Raw genomic sequence first — 21172 nt, 5'->3', positions numbered from 1 at the left:
TTACTCATTTTTGATGCATGATGATGACAAATAAAATGAAGAACACTAAGAGAAAAGGTACAAGGTGGTACAAAAGTTTTCACTGGGGTGGATTTTTGTACCCTAACGGTACATATCTGTTCCAAAATGATACATATTAGGACCTTTTTAAAAGGTACCATCCCAGTGACAACTTTTGTACCCATTTAGAGACAAAACAAACAAAAAAACACAGATGAAACTACTCAACCCAAATGTTGGGTTTATAATCAGCTGCGTCGCAAGTCTTTATTGTACTTAATCTCTGTCTTTCATTATATTTACATTCTCAATGAGGTCGTTTCATTAAGAATGACTTTTTTAATTACATTAAGCCAATTTACAAAAAAAGCTCAATTTTCAAGGCTGCTAACGCAACCCAGATGCAGTTGTCCCACAAAAGCCTTTTTCATTTCCTCCGTTTTAATTCCATAATTTTTGACGGTCAGACATAAAATCATGTCAAATATCACGCGACCCCTGGCTCGACTGCACCTCAAAGATTCATGCGAAGGTCAAATCTGATATTACTGTAATTTGTACAGTAGCTCTGGTAAGACCAGCATGTTGTAAATATCATGACCAAGGCATTGGTTTCCTCCGTGATGCCCACTGTCGTTATCAAGAATCATACGTGGAGCTGTCGGTCATCTTCAAGCTCTTCAACCCCTCAGAGCCGCTGAAAAGCTTCAACATGTCCACCTCCAGAGGATGAAGGTGTCCAGTGATGATCATTGAATGCAATGGTCCTCCAAGGTCACAGGAGGCCAACTCCCGCAGCATCCCGGAACGGATGGCTTGATCCTCGGCTCCGACCCGAGCCAGACCTACGCAAATCGTGTCTTCGGTCATGGCTGCATTAAAGCAGAACAAAGCATTAAGTAATCTAATTTTACTTCGAAGCCTGCCGGACGGACTCCAGTAGATGTTTCTCAAGCAATTTAGAAAGGTTTCTTACCCAGTTCCTCGCCTAGTTCCCTTCGATTTTGGACTATCTCCAGAAGTTGTTCAGCTGCTTGATCGACAGTCATGTACCTGGGGGGCTCGTAAATTTTTCGGCCTCTGTAAGAAGAAGAGAACATCTGTATCTGCATTTGTCTTCACAGAATGGATATGAGATGCATCTACGCTTTGCTCTTGGTAACAACCTCTAGCTGGAAGTGGGTGGCTGGTTTCCCCTTTGTGACCACATCTGAGCTTAAAGGGATAGTTTGGCCCAAAAATGATATTAAAACCATGATTTACTCACCCCCAAGCCGTCCGAGTTGCATATGTCCATCATTTTTCAGACAAACACATTTTCGGATATTTTAGAAAATGTTTTAGATCTTTCAGTTGATTAAATGTAATGTTACGGGGTCCACGACCTTCAAGTCCAAAAAAAGTGCGTCCATCCTTCACAAATTAAATCCAAACGGCTCCAGGATAATAAACAAAGGTCTTCTGAGGGTAATCCGCACGGTGTTGTTGTAGAAATATCCATATTTAAAACTTTATTAACGTAAATAACTACCCTCCGGTAGCGCCGCCATCTTAGACTCCTCTGTATTCAGGAGAGAGTATTAGCGTAGTGTACGCACTTTTTTTAGTGACGTATGACAAATTCGGAGGGCAGGGGCACAGAGCAGCAGCAGAGTAGCGGACGCGACTAAGATGGCGGCGCTACCGGAAGGTAGTTATTTACGTTAATAAAGTTTTAAATATGGATATTTCTACAACAACACCGCGCGGATTACCCTCAGAAGACCTTTGTTTATCATCCTGGAGCCGTTTGGATTTAATTTGTGAAGGATGGACGCACTTTTTTTGGACTTGAAGGTCGTGGACCCCCTAACTTCACATTTAATTAACTGAAAGATCTAAAACATTTTCTAAAATATCCGAAAATGTGTTTGTCTGAAAAACGATGGACATATGCAACTCGGACAGCTTGGGGGTGAGTAAATCATGGGTTTAATATCATTTTTGGCCGAACTATCCCTTTAAGAGTAAAACATTTTACGTTGCATGGATGAAGTTGTCTTGGATGAAATGATTGAGCATCAGGAAGCTAGAAACATTTCTTTTTGGGGCCGTTTCCCCTTTCCTGCAGTGAAGGGCACCAACCTCACCGGACAAGCATTTCACTGTGACCAAAATCATCCAGCATATGGTTATTCCATTTCCGAGTAATAGTACAACGGTGCCAATAAATCTGGGAGACATTAGCACACTTTCCATTCTTCGTTGCGGAGCACGCACCAGGCCTAATGCTCGTCTCCTTATAGCGTACATAGTGGAGCACTAAAACTCATTCTGGTTTATGTGGACTGGATATAAAATTACAAAAGTGCACGACCGTGGGGGAAAATAATTATAGGACAGCACAGAGAAAGAGAGCGAGCGAGAGCAAGAAGTTAACAACCATCCTCTACGACGAGAAATAAGTCAAGTTCAGGAAACATTTTCTCAAAAGTTTCAAACTGGAGGACAAGTATAAAACATGTTTTTCTAGATGAGAAAATTATAGCGTAGCAGTTCTGATAACAGATCATGCGTCCAAGTCCAACATGCAAGTCCTACGATTTTTACTCTTGTTATTTTTTCCAGCTCGACCAGTCCGGCCCCCAGCGATTTGAATGTTAAATAAATGTCTACCGAAATCACAAAGCCCCTCCCTGAGAAGTACAGCGGACCAGATATAAATCAGTGACCCCCCCTTTTACCGCGCAGAAAATAAGAGAGTAAGAGGGCCTTACCTCATTAAATTCTCCATGGACTGCTCTTTAACTTTGATATCTGTGAAAAGGGGGAAGTTGTAAGTACCGTATGATAAAACAAGCTCAAGTTTTATAAACTAAGCCTCTCTGGACGTTACCGTCACATCATAAATAGTACGTTGGCCCTCCATCTGGGGCCCCACACAATCTGGGAACATAAGTACAATTACAGACCGCACTTGAGCGGTCCAGTTCGGAAACAAAGCTAAAGGAAATACAAGACCTTCATGTATAAAAACCATAAATTTGCACTTGCTTTTTTGAGAAAAGCGAAACAATTTGTATAATAACAATAATACAACCACATACACACATATAGTATGGTGCGAAATAAAAACAAGGGTTTTTCAAAGTTCTTTAAAAAAAAGTATATATGATAAAAATGTTTGATCATAAGTAAATACGAATCAAATAGCAATCAATTTAAATTATTTGTAAATTATTTATTTTAGTCGAACGGGAAAAAGGTGAATATCTGCGCATCAAAAATAACAAAATCAATAAATAATCTATAACTTAGGCAGCTCTGTTTATTATAAAAGGAACAATTTAGATTTGTTATGATATACTTTTTATATTGAATTTGGAAATCACATTTAATTTCGGATTCAATTTAGAAACCTCAGCAAATAAATTGGCAGATATTTGCCAGTTTGATTAATAGCAGTGTCTTGTTAGCAAAAGTATGATGAATGGATGCAGTGTATAGTCGCTGTTGAGCAGTCCATTTGTGTGTGAGCGTGTGTGCGTGCTTTTGTTGTGTCTGCGGGTTATTGTGTTAGATGGGTGGATGGGAAAGTCTGCACTCTCCACCCCCCTTTGTTTGCCTTTGAATAATAAGGTTAATAACACTGATTCTCGTTTGCTGAATTTTTTCCTCAGCTGGGAAGCACCTGGGGACTCCAGCCCCTCCCCTTCCTGCCCACCAGCCAATGAGAGACGACCCCAACAACATTCATTACCAAAAACGGCTTCCATTGGGGAATTTCGCTAGTAATTTAAAAGATGGGGGTTTATTATTTGCGGGCGGCACGTAGATAAACGTAAATTATTTGCGGCCATCTGCCTTAGGGGGCACCAGGCGTTGGCGGCGAGTCCAAGTTTAATGTTTGCCCCAGGGGGTGACGACGAAGGGAAATGCCTAAGTCAAAATATGAGGCTGGTGTATCCCCGGGGTGGAGTCTTGTTGTGATTGACACATTCATTGCTATAGTGACTGTATAGTTGCAGACATAACGTGTGCTTGGAAATTTGCTCGGGGGTGTGAGAGACACCGGCCCAGCCGAATGTGATTGTTGGGTTACATCATGTTAACCAAAAAATTGCTTAGCTACTTTCTATGTAATTATCGCTTTGTGTTTACAAGGTCTGAGGCAAATTCTTACCCAGTAGGCACAGCGTGTGAAGACCCATATTCCTGTTCTTCTTGATCTTATCATAGAAGCTCTCGGGTCTCCATGTGTCTGTCCAGAACACAATAGATACGGTCTCCCCAAAGTTATACAGCTACAGAAAATAAATCAATTAATAAAGTTAAATAAATCAATGAATAAAGTATCTGTCTGTCTGTCATATCCCTTCTCCTATTCTTTCTCTTATCTGTCCAGCTATCTATCTATCTATTGTGATGGGAATTTATTCTTTATGCATTTATTCTTTCTTTTTATGCTTCAAGTAAGGCCTTATGATTTATGTCTGACATTTCATTTTTATCTGGTGAAACAGGAACTTGAGCGAGCTTGCACAGGAAGTCTGCTCGAGTTTGGGACTGTGTTAAGGTGCAGGAGTTTTTATGTAATGATGTGCTTAGTAAAACATATGTATATAACAACCTGCTTAGAGATAGCTGACGAGTAAGATAATTATAAGCACCTAGACGTGCTAACAACCCCTAATAGGGAGTTGTTTTGATAGAATAAGCATAGGGGGTTGTACTATCCAATGTCACTATATAATGTAAGTAGAATGTGAGACTGCCTCACTTTCTTCTCATATCGTCTTTCTTTCTGTATCCGATAAATCCTTGCAAGGAAATAAATCATCTCTGATTGACAGATCCTGGTATTCGTATTATTTTTCCACGACAATTTGGCGACGAGGATGGGATTCCAATAACCTGAGGGCAGGTCAACGGTCTGATCAACTCACCATAGATAGGAGGTGACCCAAACCCCCAACTGAAGGGACGCGGGCGTTGGCTCTGATCCTAAGGTGACGGAATCCAGACGAACCAGTGGCTATAATACGGTAAATACCAATTATTATCTAAAGTGACGTAAACAGTTTGAGAGTGGGTCTCTCCTGAAATTGGAGAGTGGGTCTCTCCTGAAATTGAAGAGTGGGTCTCTTCTAAAATTACTTACGGAATTGTATCCGCCAGTAGATAATGGGAAATAAGGGAAGTAGCGCTCCCCGTCCCAAATGGGACACGGAAAGTGGACTGTCGGTCAGAGATGAAACCGAATTAATTAGAACTTATGGTAGAGAATGGATAAAAACCATGCCTCTGATACAAAAATATGGGGAATTAAGTTTTAGTGTGACAAAAAATAGAGAACTAAGAGACAAAATCCTCCAGAAAGATTGTTCTAAGAATAAAGGTAGAATGTTAACAGCAATGGATATGTTCATTAGAGAATCTGAAGTAAGATTGAATAAGCAGTGTTCTAAAATAATGCCTTTTAGTGACTCTTCTTCTTCTTCTTCCTCCTATGATGTACGTGACCTGAGTGGACCTGATAATGCAGGTTGCACTCCCAGTCTCCTTCACACCCAAACCCTCCTCGAAGATGACCAACCACCTCCTATGCCGGCACCACCCCCATACGATGAACAACAAATTGGAGCAGTCGGAGGAGCCCCAGTGCTGCCAGCCGCACCGAAATCGGAAGCCGACTCAGTACCCCCTGCCGTTCTCTACGACGACGCCGTGGCTGCGCTGGACTCCCATGTGCAGCAATATGGACAGAAACTCCCTCTGACGCCTAACTCGCTGGGGAGAGGCGCCCTCAGAGGCAGAGGCAGAGGCAGAGGTAGAGTTGAGAAAAGGGTGTTGACAGAGGGTGACGAATATGAAGAAGTTGATATGGAGGAGAATGATACCTATGCATCAAAGCTGCGCAGCGGGAAGGCAAAAGAAAACTCCCCCATCTTCACGGGGCCCTACGTGCAGGTCATGGGTACAAACGGACCTGTATTCGTACATCGCCCGTGGTCCCGACCAGAACTTCAGAAAGTATCTGAACATCTGCCCAGAGTGACAAGTGGAGGAGAAATGATGGCTGACGCATATTTGGACTTTTGCAAAGAATGTAGTCCGACTGCTGCAGAACTGCGAGCCATTTTTACCATACACAATGGAGCCAGTGCTGCTCGAAAGTTGGATGGAAAGTGGATGACTGAAGTGGCACGGGAAAGTACCACATGGGCGGACGCCGGCGCTTACGAAACTGCTGTGGCGACTTTTTGCAACCACCTTCGTACAGTCTTTACCACCAGACCCGACCCGGGAAAACTGTATGCCTGCAAACAACAAGACGGAGAGACAGTGAGTAATTTCCTGGCAAGACTGGAAAAAGACTTTGAGAGACACTCGGGCATAACTGCAAAACTGCCCAATAATGACCCCAATCCAGCATACAGCATGCACTTAGCCATGTATTTTATGAGAAATTTGGACACGGAACTGTCTAAACCCATCAAAGCCACACTTATCGGGTGGAGTACAGCCACATTGGAGGAAGTGGTGAGACATGCAGAACACCACGAGGAGAGACTTAAACAAGAACGCCTCAAAAAGAACAAGAAGGCGCAAGATCTGAATCTTACCCTCATGCAATGCACACTCAACGATCGACAGCAACACGATCGGGCCCCACAACCATCATCGTTCAGTGCACCGTATGACGGTTTCGGCAATAGTGGAAGGGGTCGCGGTAGAAGCAGAGGACGGGGACGAGGAAAAAACCGCTGGATTCAGCGTGGATGCTTCATCTGTGGTTCAATGGACCACTGGAAAGACCAATGCCCGGAGTTAGGAGGGCAAAAACCTCATGCAGACTGAAATGGGTTGAACTCCGGGGAGGGGGCCGGTGGAGAGGAGACTGAAGTAGGTTCTTTTATGCTCTGTCGCAATGAAGAATGCTTGGCTGAGGTAAGAAGTATTTTTCCTACTTTACTCTGTGATACTGAAGAGTCTTTCGTAAGAAAACCATTTGAAAGGTTACCATATGTGTTATTGTCTATCTCTGGCAAAAAGATTCCTTTTATTGTAGATTCAGGGGCCACCACTTCAATACTGCGTGTTGATGATATGCCCAAATCTGTAAAGATGACAAATGTTAAAGAACGCTCCCTTAGTGCCACAGGGCATGTTGTTGAAGAAACTTTTTCTCAACCTTTACAATGCGTGTATGAGCACACTCAAACTCCTTTTATCGCTTCTTTTCTAGTTAGCAAAATATGTCCATACAATTTATTGGGGAGGGACATTATGTGTAAGCTCAATATGACAGTGTGGTGTGATGAAGAGACAGGGTTGAATGTGACACTGTTTAAGGAAGTGTGTTTGAGTGTATATGTGTGGGAGTGGCCTGAGAGTGACGTTTTGGTGAAAGCACACGAATGTACATGTCCATCCTCAGATTTTATGTCACCAGAAGATTTACACTGCACCGCTCATGTCACCTGGGAAATCGAAGCAGATTACCAAGCGGCATGGGCACAGCAGTCTGGTGATCAGTTGACCACAAATTGGTTGTACTGGAATGGGGCCTGGGCTGCATTGAGTGTGATGCTTCCTGAATGTGCTTCTGTGTTGTATGATGTTACAAATGCTGGTCCTCACATATCACTGGCCAAAGCTACAGATATGGAATGGAAGGACTTGGGCCCTTTAGTAAGGGCATGCACAAATGCCACAGATTGGTATATGCAAAATGATGACATGTCTTATTCTCCATCCTTAGGTGTGTGGAGAACCGCACACCAGCGCAGCGAATGGTGCACCAGAGCAATACTGAGTGAAAGCGCAAGCGCAGGAAACAACAGCGCAGCGACTGATGGCAGCACACATGGGGTGGATCTGTCCACGGTACCGCCCCATCTGTGGGCCACAGATAAGTATGATGTGGGTCTCATTAAATCATGTGCGCCCGTACAGATCACACCAAAGAGTGATTTTCGCCCACGAAAACCACAATACCCTCTCAAAAAAGAAGCAGAGGACGGCATCAAGCCAGTTTTCGATTCGCTACTCGCAAGGGGAATTATTATTCCCTGTCCGTCGTCACCGGTTAACAGCCCAATTTTTCCGGTAAAGAAAATCAGAGACAAAGGTGAGCCCACTGAGTGGAGATTTGTGCAGGATCTACAAGCAGTAAATGCAGCTGTAGAAGCTAGGGCTCCGAACGTGCCCAACCCATATACAATCCTGTCACAAATACCACAGAACACCGCATTTTATACGACCGTGGACATTTCCAATGCGTTTTATTCAGTGCCCGTACATCCGGACAGCCAGTTTTGGTTTGCATTTACATTCGCCGGCCGCAGATTTACTTTCACACGCCTTTGCATGGGCTATCGTGAGGCACCTACTATTTACAACGAAGCCCTTGCAAACAGCTTGTCCACGCTCACCCTGCCAGAGGGCGTGGTACTGTTGCAGTATGTAGACGACCTTTTACTCTGCGCGCCTAGCAGAGAAGCATGCGCAGCAGCAAGCGTGACTCTTTTGATACACTTAGCCAAAGACGGCCACAAGTTGAATCCTCAAAAAGTGAAGTTGGTAGTACCGCAAGTAACCTTTCTGGGCCATGTACTGACTGGCCCATCCAAAACCATTTCCCCAAAACGGGTGCAGGCCATCGCCTGCATCGCTAAACCACTCACAAAGAAACAGATGATGTCGTTTCTGGGAATGACGTCATACTGTCGTACTTTTATTCCTGATTACGCACACAGGGAAGCGCCATTGGCCTCTTTAATTCATGGGAAACCGTTAAAGGCCCATGACCACATAACGTGGACACCAGAGGCAGTAGCTGCCTTTGAGGATCTAAAACTGGCATTACAGCAGGCCCCTACATTGGGCCTGCCTGATCCTTCACGACCTTTCACACAAGCGGTGGATGAAAAGCATGGGTTTATGAAATCTGTTCTGTTGCAGTGTCACGGGGACAAGTTGAGGCCGGTAGCTTATTTCTCTAGCAAACTGGATGCAGTGGCCCAAGGTCTCCCTGCATGCCTTAGGGCTATAGCGGCAGCAGAGAAAGCTGTGCTGTCAAGTAGGGACTACGTAGGCTACGCAGACCTCACCCTTCTGGTACCACACAATGTCTCCATGATACTGCTGGAACAGAAAACTTCACACTTATCTGCAGCACGCTGGTTGAGGTATAGTACCACCCTTTTAGACCTACCAAACATACATGTACGTCGTTGCACAACACTTAACCCCGCATCTTTGCTGCCTGTGGAGGAGGACGGAGAGCCTCATTGTTGTGTCACCACATTGGCAGAAACATGTACACCGCGCCCGGATTTATCTGAAGACCCTTTACCAAATGCCGATCTAAATTTCTATGTTGACGGTAGTGCTACCAAAGACGGCCGCAATAACACCGTTTCCGGCTATGCAGTGGTCAATGACCACGCCGTGGTCGAGTCCGGCCCCCTCGGTCCACACTCTGCACAGGCAGCGGAGCTGCACGCACTAACACGTGCTTGCGAGTTGGCGGAGGGTCAGAGCGTGAACATCTGGACAGACAGCCGCTATTCCTTCGGCGTCGTCCACGATTTTGGCGCGTTGTGGAAACATAGGAATTTTTTGAAGGCAGACGGTAAGCCTATTTTGCATCACCAAAAGGTAGCAGCCTTGTTGGCCGCTATATTGTTGCCTAAACGCATCTCAGTCATAAAATGTTCAGCTCATACTAAAGGTACTGATCTGATTTCGAGAGGGAATGCGAGAGCGGATGCTGCTGCAAAAGCTGCTTGCTCCCTCATACAACCACAGCCAGTGGTTTCCTGTTTACTTCACACCCCTGAGTTAAAAACTGCTTCTATTGCAGACATGCAGAAATGGGCAGATATTTCAGACCTTTCTAAATGGAAAAACGCCGGTTGTTTAAAAGACTCAAAGGGGGTATGGATGGGTAATGGTAAGCCGTGTTTGCCAAGACATTTTTTTCACATGTATTGTTCTATCACACATGGTTTAGACCATGCCTCAAAAGGAGCTATGTTATCAGCTATTAATGAGTCATTTTTCACAAAAGGTTTTTCAGTTGCAGCTGAGAAGTACTGCGCAAGATGCATGGTGTGTGCACGACACAACATAGGGAAGGGAACGCCCACCCCAAAGAGTAGCCACCCAACTCCGTCTCAGCCTTTTGAACATGTAATGATGGATTACATTGAGTTAACTCCACACAAAGGTAAGAAATATTGTCTGGTCCTGGTGGATATGCACTCCAAGTGGGTGGAGGGCATGGCAACCAGTAGGGCAGACGCAGCAGGGGTGACCAAAATGTTACTAAGGGAAATCTTACCCAGGTGGGGCATCCCTATGAAAATTTCTACTGATCAGGGAAGACATTTTGTTAATACTGCTGTTACCCAATTGGGTAAACAGTTACAAATGGATCTGGCATTGCACTGTGCTTACCACCCGCAATCGGGGGGAGCAGTGGAGAGGGAAAATGGTACCCTTAAAAACAAATTGTGCAAAATTATGGCTGAGACTGAGTTGGGGTGGACAGACGCTCTGCCCATTGCCTTGATGTATATGAGAATGAGAACCAGGGCTGCATGTGGGATGACCCCATTCGAGATTTTGTGGGGAAGACCACCCTTCATGGGGTGGAGTGCCCCTACACTGGGGTCTGAGACTCTATATGGCCAAGAAGATATGCTTAATTACTGTATTAACCTGGGAAGGGTTTTGGGGAATGTTTCTGCACAGGTGACAGCAGCCAGAGGGGATCGGAGTGGAAACGACGGAGAGCAGCACAGTATCCGACCGGGTGATTGGGTAGTGATAAAAGACCATCGTCGGAAAACGTGGAAGTCAGAAAGGTGGAACGGGCCATTCCAGGTCCTTCTGGTAACTAAGACAGCGGTAAAGGTAGCCGAAAGAACGTCCTGGATCCACGCAACTCACTGCAAGAGGGTGCCAGGCCCCGACGAAGTCGCCACGGAATAGGCCGTAGTGCGACCAACTCCGACTGCTGCTTTTGGGAACCAGGAGGCTTCAAAGCAGGGTGGCCAACGCGAGGTGACCAATATAATCAAAACAGGGTGGAGTATTTGAAAGGCAGGGAATTGGTAAACATAGATCCAGCAATTTTAGCAACGGTGCATTCACGCACCACTGTGTTGAACCCAAATAGAGGTACCGTGGTCACCAATTTGTGTTATTTCTGTAAACACGGGTGGAGACCCGATATAAATTCACAAGGGGAATTAGTTATAAAATCCAGTTCTATTATTAGGCGAACATGGCACATCACATCTTCATTGTATATACAGCATTAATCCTAGGGGAAAGGTTGGTGCATGGAGAGCGGGTGCACACTGAGACCGTAAGTGAAGGGGACACAGCAGTTATGGCATGTGCACCAATAGCTCCAATGTATCAGACTTGGGATCACCTACTATTAGACCCCCCGAACGTTTATGTAACCCGGTACCCCCATGGTTGGGGAGATGTAAAGGTGGATTCAGGGTATAATAATTTAAGATTTCGGATACAGGGTGCAGGTTTTTATGGAGGTCTCCAGCCAGCAAGCAAGGCGGTAGCAAAACAGACCCATAGCTACTCCAGAGGGAGGTATGGTTTACAAGAAATGCTTACCCCACAGGAGGGAATGGAGTTTGGGTTAAGATGGTGGAGATTTAGTATTAAAAATGTAACCCAAGCGGACGAAGGGGAATATAAGTGTTTTTGGTATGCATCGGGGAAAGACCCGTATGACACTATGTCACTGACCGTGATAAAAAAATTACCAAACCCTGTAGAACCGATAAAAAACGACCCGCTCACGAAAGAGATTCAAGAAATTGAACGAGAAACGTTTAAAGGGGAAATAGATGTAAGAGCTGCATTGGTGGCGTGCGAGGGGAATCATGCCTGTACTCTAGCGTTACTGCAACACAATAGCACCGCCCCTGGGAAAAGCTGTTGGTGGTGTCTGCATGTAGGCAATCAGTGGGAAGTAACTCCTCTCACTCCTCAAATGAATCATAGTGTTCCGCCTGCGTTCCTAATGCTCAAACAGGAACCCCCAGTGGTCGTAAACGTCACTGGGCAGCAATTAAAAGATTGGGTAGGAGCGGCACCCCTCACCATTCAGCCAACCACTGGTCATATTTGCGTCTGTAAAACACAAGGCACCGTAAGGGTAGGCTGGTCGACGAGTAATAATGTGTTACATATCAAAACAAACAATTGTACTTATAAGTGGGAGAACGGTACAACAGTTGTGTTGGACCAGACAGTCTGTAAACAGACCTCTCAATTAATAAATGAAACCTCACCTGCGGTAATGTGGATCTGTGGTAACCATGCCAGACACGAATTAGGTCCAAATTGGGCAGGGTGTTGTTATCCGGGGTTAGTCAATACTATGAGTGAGGCGTATCTAGCTGAAGGGAAGTACCCGGTCCGAGCAAACCATAGAACAAAGAGATCCACGGTCTTAAGCGATGCAGAGATGCCACAGTCATTTGAAGGTAATGTGTTGTGGGACCCTTGGACCTCCAAAGGGGGTCTGCTGGGGTACTCATTGATACCACCGGTAGGAATTGCTTCAGCACTAAGTAAAATTAATGGGCTGGCGTGGCAAGTGCAAATATTGGCAAATAGCACAGAGTTGGGTTTCTCTTTTATCAATGAGGAAATGAAGGGCCTCTATGACACCGTAGTACAAAATAGACTGGCGCTAGACATATTAACCGCAGAGAAGGGAGGGCTGTGTAAGCTGCTCAGACAAAAAAGTCAGAAGTGTTGTTTTAAGGTGCCTGACAATTATAAGAACATCTCAAATCTGATAGAGCATATGAAGGACGCAATTAAGCCTCCCCCTGATCGAACGGAGGAGGATTGGTTAGGGGACTGGTCTGCCTGGAGCTTAGGAAATTGGAAAGAGTGGCTTTTTGGCAGAATAGTGCCTCTTATGGTTCTTTTACTGTTTATTATTTTGCTTGTCCCATGTATAGTACGAATGGTGACTAAGTGTATTAACAATCTAATAACAACCAAGGTGGTCGCTTTTCATGGTAATTATGACTATAAATTGGAGGAAGAGGATCAAATGGGGAAGGATGATTTCCAACTGGCTGAGCAGATGGGTTTTTAGAGTCTTACAATCAATGTTCAATGTTTAAATGAAGAATGAAGGGCTGTCTGAAAGCAGCGTAAAAGCCTGCAGGGCAGTCTGGATAAAAATGTCATTTAAGACATTGGGGTGGATTGTGATGGGAATTTATTCTTTATGCATTTATTCTTTCTTTTTATGCTTCAAGTAAGGCCTTATGATTTATGTCTGACATTTCATTTTTATCTGGTGAAACAGGAACTTGAGCGAGCTTGCACAGGAAGTCTGCTCGAGTTTGGGACTGTGTTAAGGTGCAGGAGTTTTTATGTAATGATGTGCTTAGTAAAACATATGTATATAACAACCTGCTTAGAGATAGCTGACGAGTAAGATAATTATAAGCACCTAGACGTGCTAACAACCCCTAATAGGGAGTTGTTTTGATAGAATAAGCATAGGGGGTTGTACTATCCAATGTCACTATATAATGTAAGTAGAATGTGAGACTGCCTCACTTTCTTCTCATATCGTCTTTCTTTCTGTATCCGATAAATCCTTGCAAGGAAATAAATCATCTCTGATTGACAGATCCTGGTATTCGTATTATTTTTCCACGACACTATCTATCTATCTATCTATCTATCTATCTATCTATCTATCTATCTATCTATCTATCTATCTATCTATCTATTCATCCATCCATCCAACCAACCATCAAGCCTTCTATCCATCCATCCAGTTACCCATCATGCCTTCTATCCATCCATCTATTTAGCCATATATCTATCTATCCATCTATCTAGCCATCCATCCATCTCTGTTTTTCTGTCTGTCTATCTTTCTAGACATTTATCTACCCATCCATCCATCTATCTATCCATCCATCCATCTATCTACCCATCAAGACTTCTATCTATCCATCCATCCATCCATCATTTGATTCATTCATCCATCTATCCATCCATACCTATATCTATTTAGCCATCCATCTATCTACCCATCAAGCCATCCATCCATCCATCCATATATCTATCTATCCATCCATCTATCTATCTCTGTTTTTCTATCTGTCTGTCTGTCTGTCTATCTTTCTAGACATCTATGTACCCATCCATCCATCCAGCCATATATCTATCTATGCATCCATCTATCTATCTATCCATCCATCCAGTTACCCATCATGCCTTCTATCCATCCATCCAGCCAGCCATCTATCTTTCTATCTATCTACCCATCAAGCCTTCTATCCATCCATATATCTATCTATCCATCCATATATTTATCTATCCATCCATCCATCCATCTATCTATCTCTGTTTTTCTGTCCGTCTATCTTTCTAGACATCTATCTACCCATCCATCCACCTAGTTACCCATCATGCCTTCTATCCATCCATCCATCCATCCATTTATAGCCATCTATCTATCTATCTATCTATCTATCTATCTATCTATCTATCTATCTATCTATCTATCTATCTAGCCATTCACCTATCTATCTACCATAAAGCCTTCTATCAATTCATCTTTCTATCTACCCATCAAGCCTTCCATCCATCCATCCATCTGTTTTTCTATCTGTCTGTCTGTATCTTTCTAGACATCTATCTACCCATCCATCCAATGACCCATCATGCCTTCTATCTACCTATCTATCCATCCATCCATCCATCCATCCAATGACCCATCTATCTATCTATCTATCTATCTATCTATCTATCTAGCCATTCACCTATCTATCTACCATAAAGCCTTCTATCAATTCATCTTTCTATCTACCCATCAAGCCTTCCATCCATCCATCCATCTGTTTTTCTATCTGTCTGTCTGTATCTTTCTAGACATCTATCTACCCATCCATCCAATGACCCATCATGCCTTCTATCTACCTATCTATCCATCCATCCATCCATCCATCCAATGACCCATCATGCCTTTTATCTACCTATCCATCCATCCATCCATCCATCCATCCATCCATCCATCCATCTACCCATCAAGACTTCTATCTATCCATCCATCCATCCATCCTTTGATTCATTCATTCATCCATCCATCTGTTTTTCTATCTGTCTGTCTGTATCTTTCTAGACATCTATCTACCCATCCATCCAATGACCCATCATGCCTTCTATCTACCTATCTATCCATCCATCCATCCATCCATCCATCCAATGACCCATCATGCCTTTTATCTACCTACCTATCTATCCATCCATCCATCCATCCATCCATCAAGACTTCTATCTATCCATCCATCCATCCATCCATCCTTTGATTCATTCATTCATCCATCCATATATCTATCCATCCATCTATCTATTTAGCCATCCATCCATCTATCTACCCATCAAGCCTTCTATCCATCCATGATCCTTTCATCCATCCATCCATATTTCTATCTATCCATCCATCCATCCCTCTATCTATCTCTGTTTTTCTATCTGTCTGTCTGTCTGTCTATCTTTCTAGACATCTATGTACCCATCCATCCATCCAGCCATATATCTATCTATGCATCCATCTATGCATCCATCCATCCATCCATCTATCTATTTAGCCATCCATCCATCCATCCAGCCTTCTATCCATCTACCCATCAAGCCTTCTATCCATCCATGATCCTTTCATCCATCCATCCATATTTCTATCTATCCATCCATCCATCCCTCTATCTATCTCTGTTTTTCTATCTGTCTGTCTGTCTGTCTATCTTTCTAGACATCTATGTACCCATCCATCCATCCATCCAGCCATATATCTATCTATGCATCCATCTATGCATCCATCCATCTATCTATCTATTCATCTATCTATTTAGCCATCCATCCATCCATCCATCTATTCATCTATCTATTTAGCCATCCATCCATCCATCCATCCAGCCTTCTATCCATCTACCCATCAAGCCTTCTATCCATCCATCGATCAATCCATTCATCCATCCATATATCTATTTAGCCATCTATCTATCCATCCATCCATCCATCCATCCATCCATCTATCTATCTAGCCTTCTATCTATCTACCCATCAAGCCTTCTATCCATCCATCCTTTCATCCATCCATATATCTATCTACCCAATCTATCCATCCATCTCTATCTCTCTATCTATCTATTTTACTTGCATAATTATAAATGCATACAGTAACCTGCAATTTTATGTTTCAAACAGAGATGGCAAAAGAGAGGCAATCGTTATGGATTAGCCGCATCTATGAAATAAATTTCAGCGTGAGCTTATTGACTATCCGTGATACGCACATTAAAATATTCAATCAGATTTTGATTGGGACCCAATAAATCACTAAATTTACATCATTCAAAAATATCCAAAGACTGAAATGGTAGTATTTATACATTGGTCAGTGTGTTTCAGTAGCACAGGTCTATTCAGCTACAGCAGATCGGTCACTTGGAGTATGAATGACAAGGTGCTTCCTGTTATTCAGAAAGCATGACATCATTCCAAACACCAGAATATGCAGCTGACACAACAGTCAATACACAACTAAACCTTCAGTCTTTACATTTATGCATTTGGCAGACAATTGTATTCATATTGACTTTGAGTAATGCATTGTATCTGTGCATAGTACAGCACTTTGGGAATCAAACCCATAATTAATTAAATAAAATAATTAAAAATAGCATTTATTTATGACCCTGCAATATAACCTTGATATCTTTAATATTGAGTGAAGGTCATGTCCAAGATTAAAATCAATGTTAAATCAAACTTTCAAAATTCAATTATGATACTTTAGTCTGGATTTCACAGGCAGGGTCACATACGTAACAGTAGTATTTTATCATACCTAAATATTAACACCACTAGTCTATCAGCCAAACGCCCATCCTGCTTCAGGGGGGCAGCTGGGGCCTCTGGGTACACAAAGCTGCCCTGACAGGTCAATACAGGGGGGTGTTATTGATGGGCACTAGGCTGCATTGATAGACTCCGCTGGGACGTCTTTGGCACAAAGGCCATGCTGCTGTTTGATCGCTTTCACGAGAGACCGGTCACGAATATAGCAGGCCAAAAAGTGCGTTCTCTTGAGAACTGAAAGACCGATTGTTTATTTCAGTAATGACAATGGTGTTGGTTAGCATTACCTGCAGTCCACAGCAGCCCACCGCGTTCAATATAGAAGCGTTGTGGATGACCCGATACTTTATCCCTTCACTCACCGCTCGAAGAACCAGGTCGCTGTGGGTCGTGGCCCTGGAGAAAATACAAATACGTGTCAAGCTCTGACTGCAGCCCATTGAAAAGATCTACAAACAAAATAATATGCGAAAACTACCGTGCTAAGCTTTTACAATGTGGAAGTGGTCCAAGTTTATCTTCAATCTCATAGTATATCATTAAAGTTTATTGTACTAGCCGCACATTCCTGTGCAGGAAAATGAGTCAGGGCCTTTCCCCCCATGCTTTGTGGTTTTGGATGGAAAATATTCAGAGACGAATGCTGCTGCGCGACACCTGAATTCGACTCGAAGTGACCCAGATGGGAAAAGGTGGAATAATCAGCTCATCTCTCGTGGAGTTACCAAGACCTCGGACATGCATATCCCACTTCCAGTAAGACGGATATCATTTAACCCCAGAACACTCCTGCTCAACCACTCTGTGGTATTCCTCTGGCATGGATAGTCTCAATGACGGGAATCGTTTATTTTATTACACTGTACAAAGTGTTTTTTGATGGCGATCTGTTTCATATATTTTCTTATGGTTAGGAGTAGAATGACAGTGCTTTAAAAACACCATCAGAATTATGGATGTACCGATCGAGCCGATCCAGACCTTTTTGCTGCATCAGGTATCGGACTAACGATCCGAATCCGATACTGTTACCTGTGGTTGTTACTGTCAAGCTATTAAAAGGAAAAAGTATTATAAAAGCATCAAAATCACTATCGTGCCGCTATACATTAAAGCCTTTTATACTGCAATAGTGTGTGTGTGCAATTTTGAAAAAGGTTAAAAAAACACCAGTAGTATTGGATCAGGAAGTTGGTGCATTTGCAGTCTTTCGAGGGGCGCAAATTCAAAATATGTATTCAGAGTTTCGTGTGTGGCCTGTCATTTCAAAACATGTGTCCAGTGCTTATGTGAACCTATGTGCGTCGTGTCAAAATACATGCCTGCTGCACACGTCGAAAGGGTTTATGATCAAAGAGACACTCGCGTTAACAAAATACTCGCAAGACACTAACTTAAAGGAACACGTCAAATTTAAGCTTATTCACCGTAAACCCCATAGTTAGATAAGACCATACATGCCTTTTTCATCTTCGTACGTGCCATAACTCTGTCTGACGCACCCACCGCTAGCCTAGCTTAGCACAAAGACTGGAAGTAAATGGCTCCAGCTAGCATACTGCTCCCAAAATAAATGACAAAATAACGCCAACACTTTCCTATTTATATGTTGTGATTTGTATAGTCACAGCGTGTACAGGCTTGTATTTTGACACGACTTGTGATGCACATAGGTTCACATGACGCAGCAAACATATATTTTGACATGACGAGCCTGTGGCCAGCGCATGTTTTCCATTGATTCAAACGGAAACTCTGCGTTTTTCAAATAAGCCGGCGCTCGGCGGTTTTTCCGCGTTCGGTGCTTTCGAGAGTTGAAAGAGATTCAACTTTGGGTGAAAAGCTCCACTCGTCAATGTCTGTTCTCACACAGTCGTCCAATCACAGTGGAGGATGGACTGGACAAGTATCACAACAACCAACCGGCTCACAGCTCAAGTATCACAGCTAAAAAGCGCTCGGCTGAAAAAACAGCTGGCAATCGGTGTCTTCCAGTCGCGTTTAAAAGTTTTTGTGTGCACAACCCCTAAAACATTCTTATGCTAACTTTTGCGCAAAAATAACTATACATTGGCACTTTAATCCAAAGCTATTTCCCTGGGATTGAACCCATGACATGTGCATTCATAATGCAATGCTCTGCCAATTAAAGCTGTAGCGGAGGATTTTCTCGAATTTTAGAAAAGAACCGCCTTCTCTTTTGCGCAACACTCCTGATCGACAACTAGGACCACCAATAGTCTAGATAATCCACCCGGAAAAAGAAAATCCAAATAAATTTGGTCAATACCAAACGCTTATATGCCATACTAATAATATCTCTTCTTTGATTTACGTGTCATTTATATTTATGCATTTAGCAGATGCTTGTATCCAAAGTGACTTAGCGTGTATTCAAGCAATACATTTTTTGGATCACATGGAACTTAAAGGTGCCTGGCTAGTTTAGATCACGAGGTAGTGTCATCCTTACCCAAAAGGATCTCCGACCACCAGGAAAGCCACATCACTAACATCTGCACCCTTTAAGATCTCATCTGCCTGCTGTTCAACCATATCTCTGTCTGCCAGCAGCAGCTCACAACCATAATACTCCTCCTGAAACACACACCACAATCACATCGAAGTAAGATTCACAATCGTGTTGAGCTGCTGTCAGTTGTAATGATATACTGTTTTGATCATTCTCATACCAATGCCTCCTTCCCCACGGTCAGTATGGACGTGTACGCCTCCAAATAAACACGACTGCACTGTCGGATGATCTCGAGACCTTTAACAGTGATGTCTTTAGCATCACCGAGACCAAGACCGATTAAATACAACATCTCTAAAGCGCAAGATACAACGAATAATCACAAATATACGCGGGTTTTTCACAGACGTGTAACGTTATGTATGATCTTGTATGTGAAACCGAAGTAATTTAAACAATATTTGAATACATAAAGTTTTTCAATTTTCTGCTTCTCTCACATGGTGCCATACGGAGCAACTGACAGCCGGCTGCCGTCAAACGTAGGCACTTTTACGACAGTGTCGCAATTTCACAGAGGGATAACCATAGAAACGGAAGAAGCGGTTACCAACGGTGGGTTGCGGCTGGATGGGATACAGCTACGGACGAAATCTAGATGAGCGCTGTTTCTTCTAATCCTAGAACCCCCAACTATCCAAACATTTCACAGGATTTAGGATGTAGCTGTATCCCATCTAGTCAGAAACGCTGTTTTCATCCTAATCTTACCCAAATCTAACCCAACATTTTGCGAGATTTGCCCGTAGCTGTATACCATCTAGCCAGAACTTCAACGGTGCTGCGGTGCATTTATCGTGTGTAGTTCTTAAATAATAATAGTTATTGCGCTTTTATGTTGGTCTTTTTTATTTGTTTTATTTTAAAATTAATAATTTTAATACATTTTATTTTTTATTGATATTTTAAAGTCTTACATTCTTGTAATTTGTATACATACATGTATATTTTACTATAATATACACTAATTCATTAAAATAAAATAAAAATACAAATGCATAAAATACAATACAATTAATATAATAATGCAAGAAAGTATTTTGGTGCAGATGGGTAATCTTTGACAAATAACCAAAGAACACAGCTCTTTATGTCTTTCACATCTTCTTATATTGCAAGACAACTTAGGTATGTGGGGAAAAACAACAAAGAAGTATTTAATTGGGGTTTTTTTGGTCATTTTTTATTTAAAACCAGTTAAAATGTTAATGTTTCTATTAATATACAACAACGTCCCCCACTTGTACCATCTATACTGTATGTGCAAGCATCTGGTTTGAACTGCTATACAAAATGTTGATGTTGAGAAATGGCCAGATAATGTGCAAATGATTCCCTTGTTATTTGTTTCTTGTGGGTGGGTCTGTTTTGAAACTGCTATGGCACTATGTGGAAAGATCGTCTAATTACTTTGTGCATTAATAGTCTTTATTATTAGTGCCAACATTTTGGGATTAAAGACCACCCGTGGAATTAAAGAGGGGAAAACGTTGTGGGCTGAACAATGAATCATAATGTGAGTCAAGAGTAAATCCATGGTACTTAATAACCACGGTTTAGTGGACCTTGAGCTTGACCTGCTTGATTTGTAGGTTAATAGGCTGTGAATTAGGGTGAGGACCTTTTGTTAGACACAGCTGATACCTGTAATGAATGAACGCAGGCTGGGATCGAAGGTCATTGATATAAATATAAGACGTATACCGGCCC

The 21172-nt window shown here is 42.7% G+C and overlaps 1 protein-coding gene across 1 annotated transcript; it reads right to left on the bottom strand.

The window, feature by feature from the left end:
- dph5 (diphthamide biosynthesis 5) lies at nt 1–19938 on the bottom strand. The gene is made up of 7 exons (XM_065245048.2): nt 19620–19938; nt 19400–19524; nt 17214–17322; nt 4163–4283; nt 2757–2796; nt 977–1080; nt 1–872 (listed from the first exon to the last, which is right to left on the bottom strand). The coding sequence occupies exons 1-7, from the start codon at nt 19752–19754 to the stop codon at nt 640–642; spliced, it is 867 nt and encodes a 288-aa protein (XP_065101120.1). The 5' UTR covers nt 19755–19938; the 3' UTR covers nt 1–639.
- Between the last annotated feature and the right edge of the window lie 1234 nt (nt 19939–21172).

Source organism: Paramisgurnus dabryanus, chromosome 24 (genome assembly GCF_030506205.2).
Source record: "Paramisgurnus dabryanus chromosome 24, PD_genome_1.1, whole genome shotgun sequence".
In the NCBI taxonomy this organism is placed as follows: Eukaryota; Metazoa; Chordata; class Actinopteri; order Cypriniformes; family Cobitidae; genus Paramisgurnus; species Paramisgurnus dabryanus.
This window is presented reverse-complemented; position numbering and strand designations above follow the sequence as displayed.

Bases quoted from the DNA above. Each gene is read 5' to 3' on its own strand.
- dph5 (XM_065245048.2), bottom strand. From the start codon at position 19,754: ATGTTGTATTTAATCGGTCTTGGTCTCGGTGATGCTAAAGACATCACT. The intron at 17,323-19,399 runs GTAAGGATGACA...TATTTTCTCCAG, and splicing joins GTGGTCGGAGATCCTTTTGG to GGCCACGACCCACAGCGACC. The intron at 1,081-2,756 runs GTAAGGCCCTCT...TTCTTCTTACAG, and splicing joins TCCATGGAGAATTTAATGAG to AGGCCGAAAAATTTACGAGC.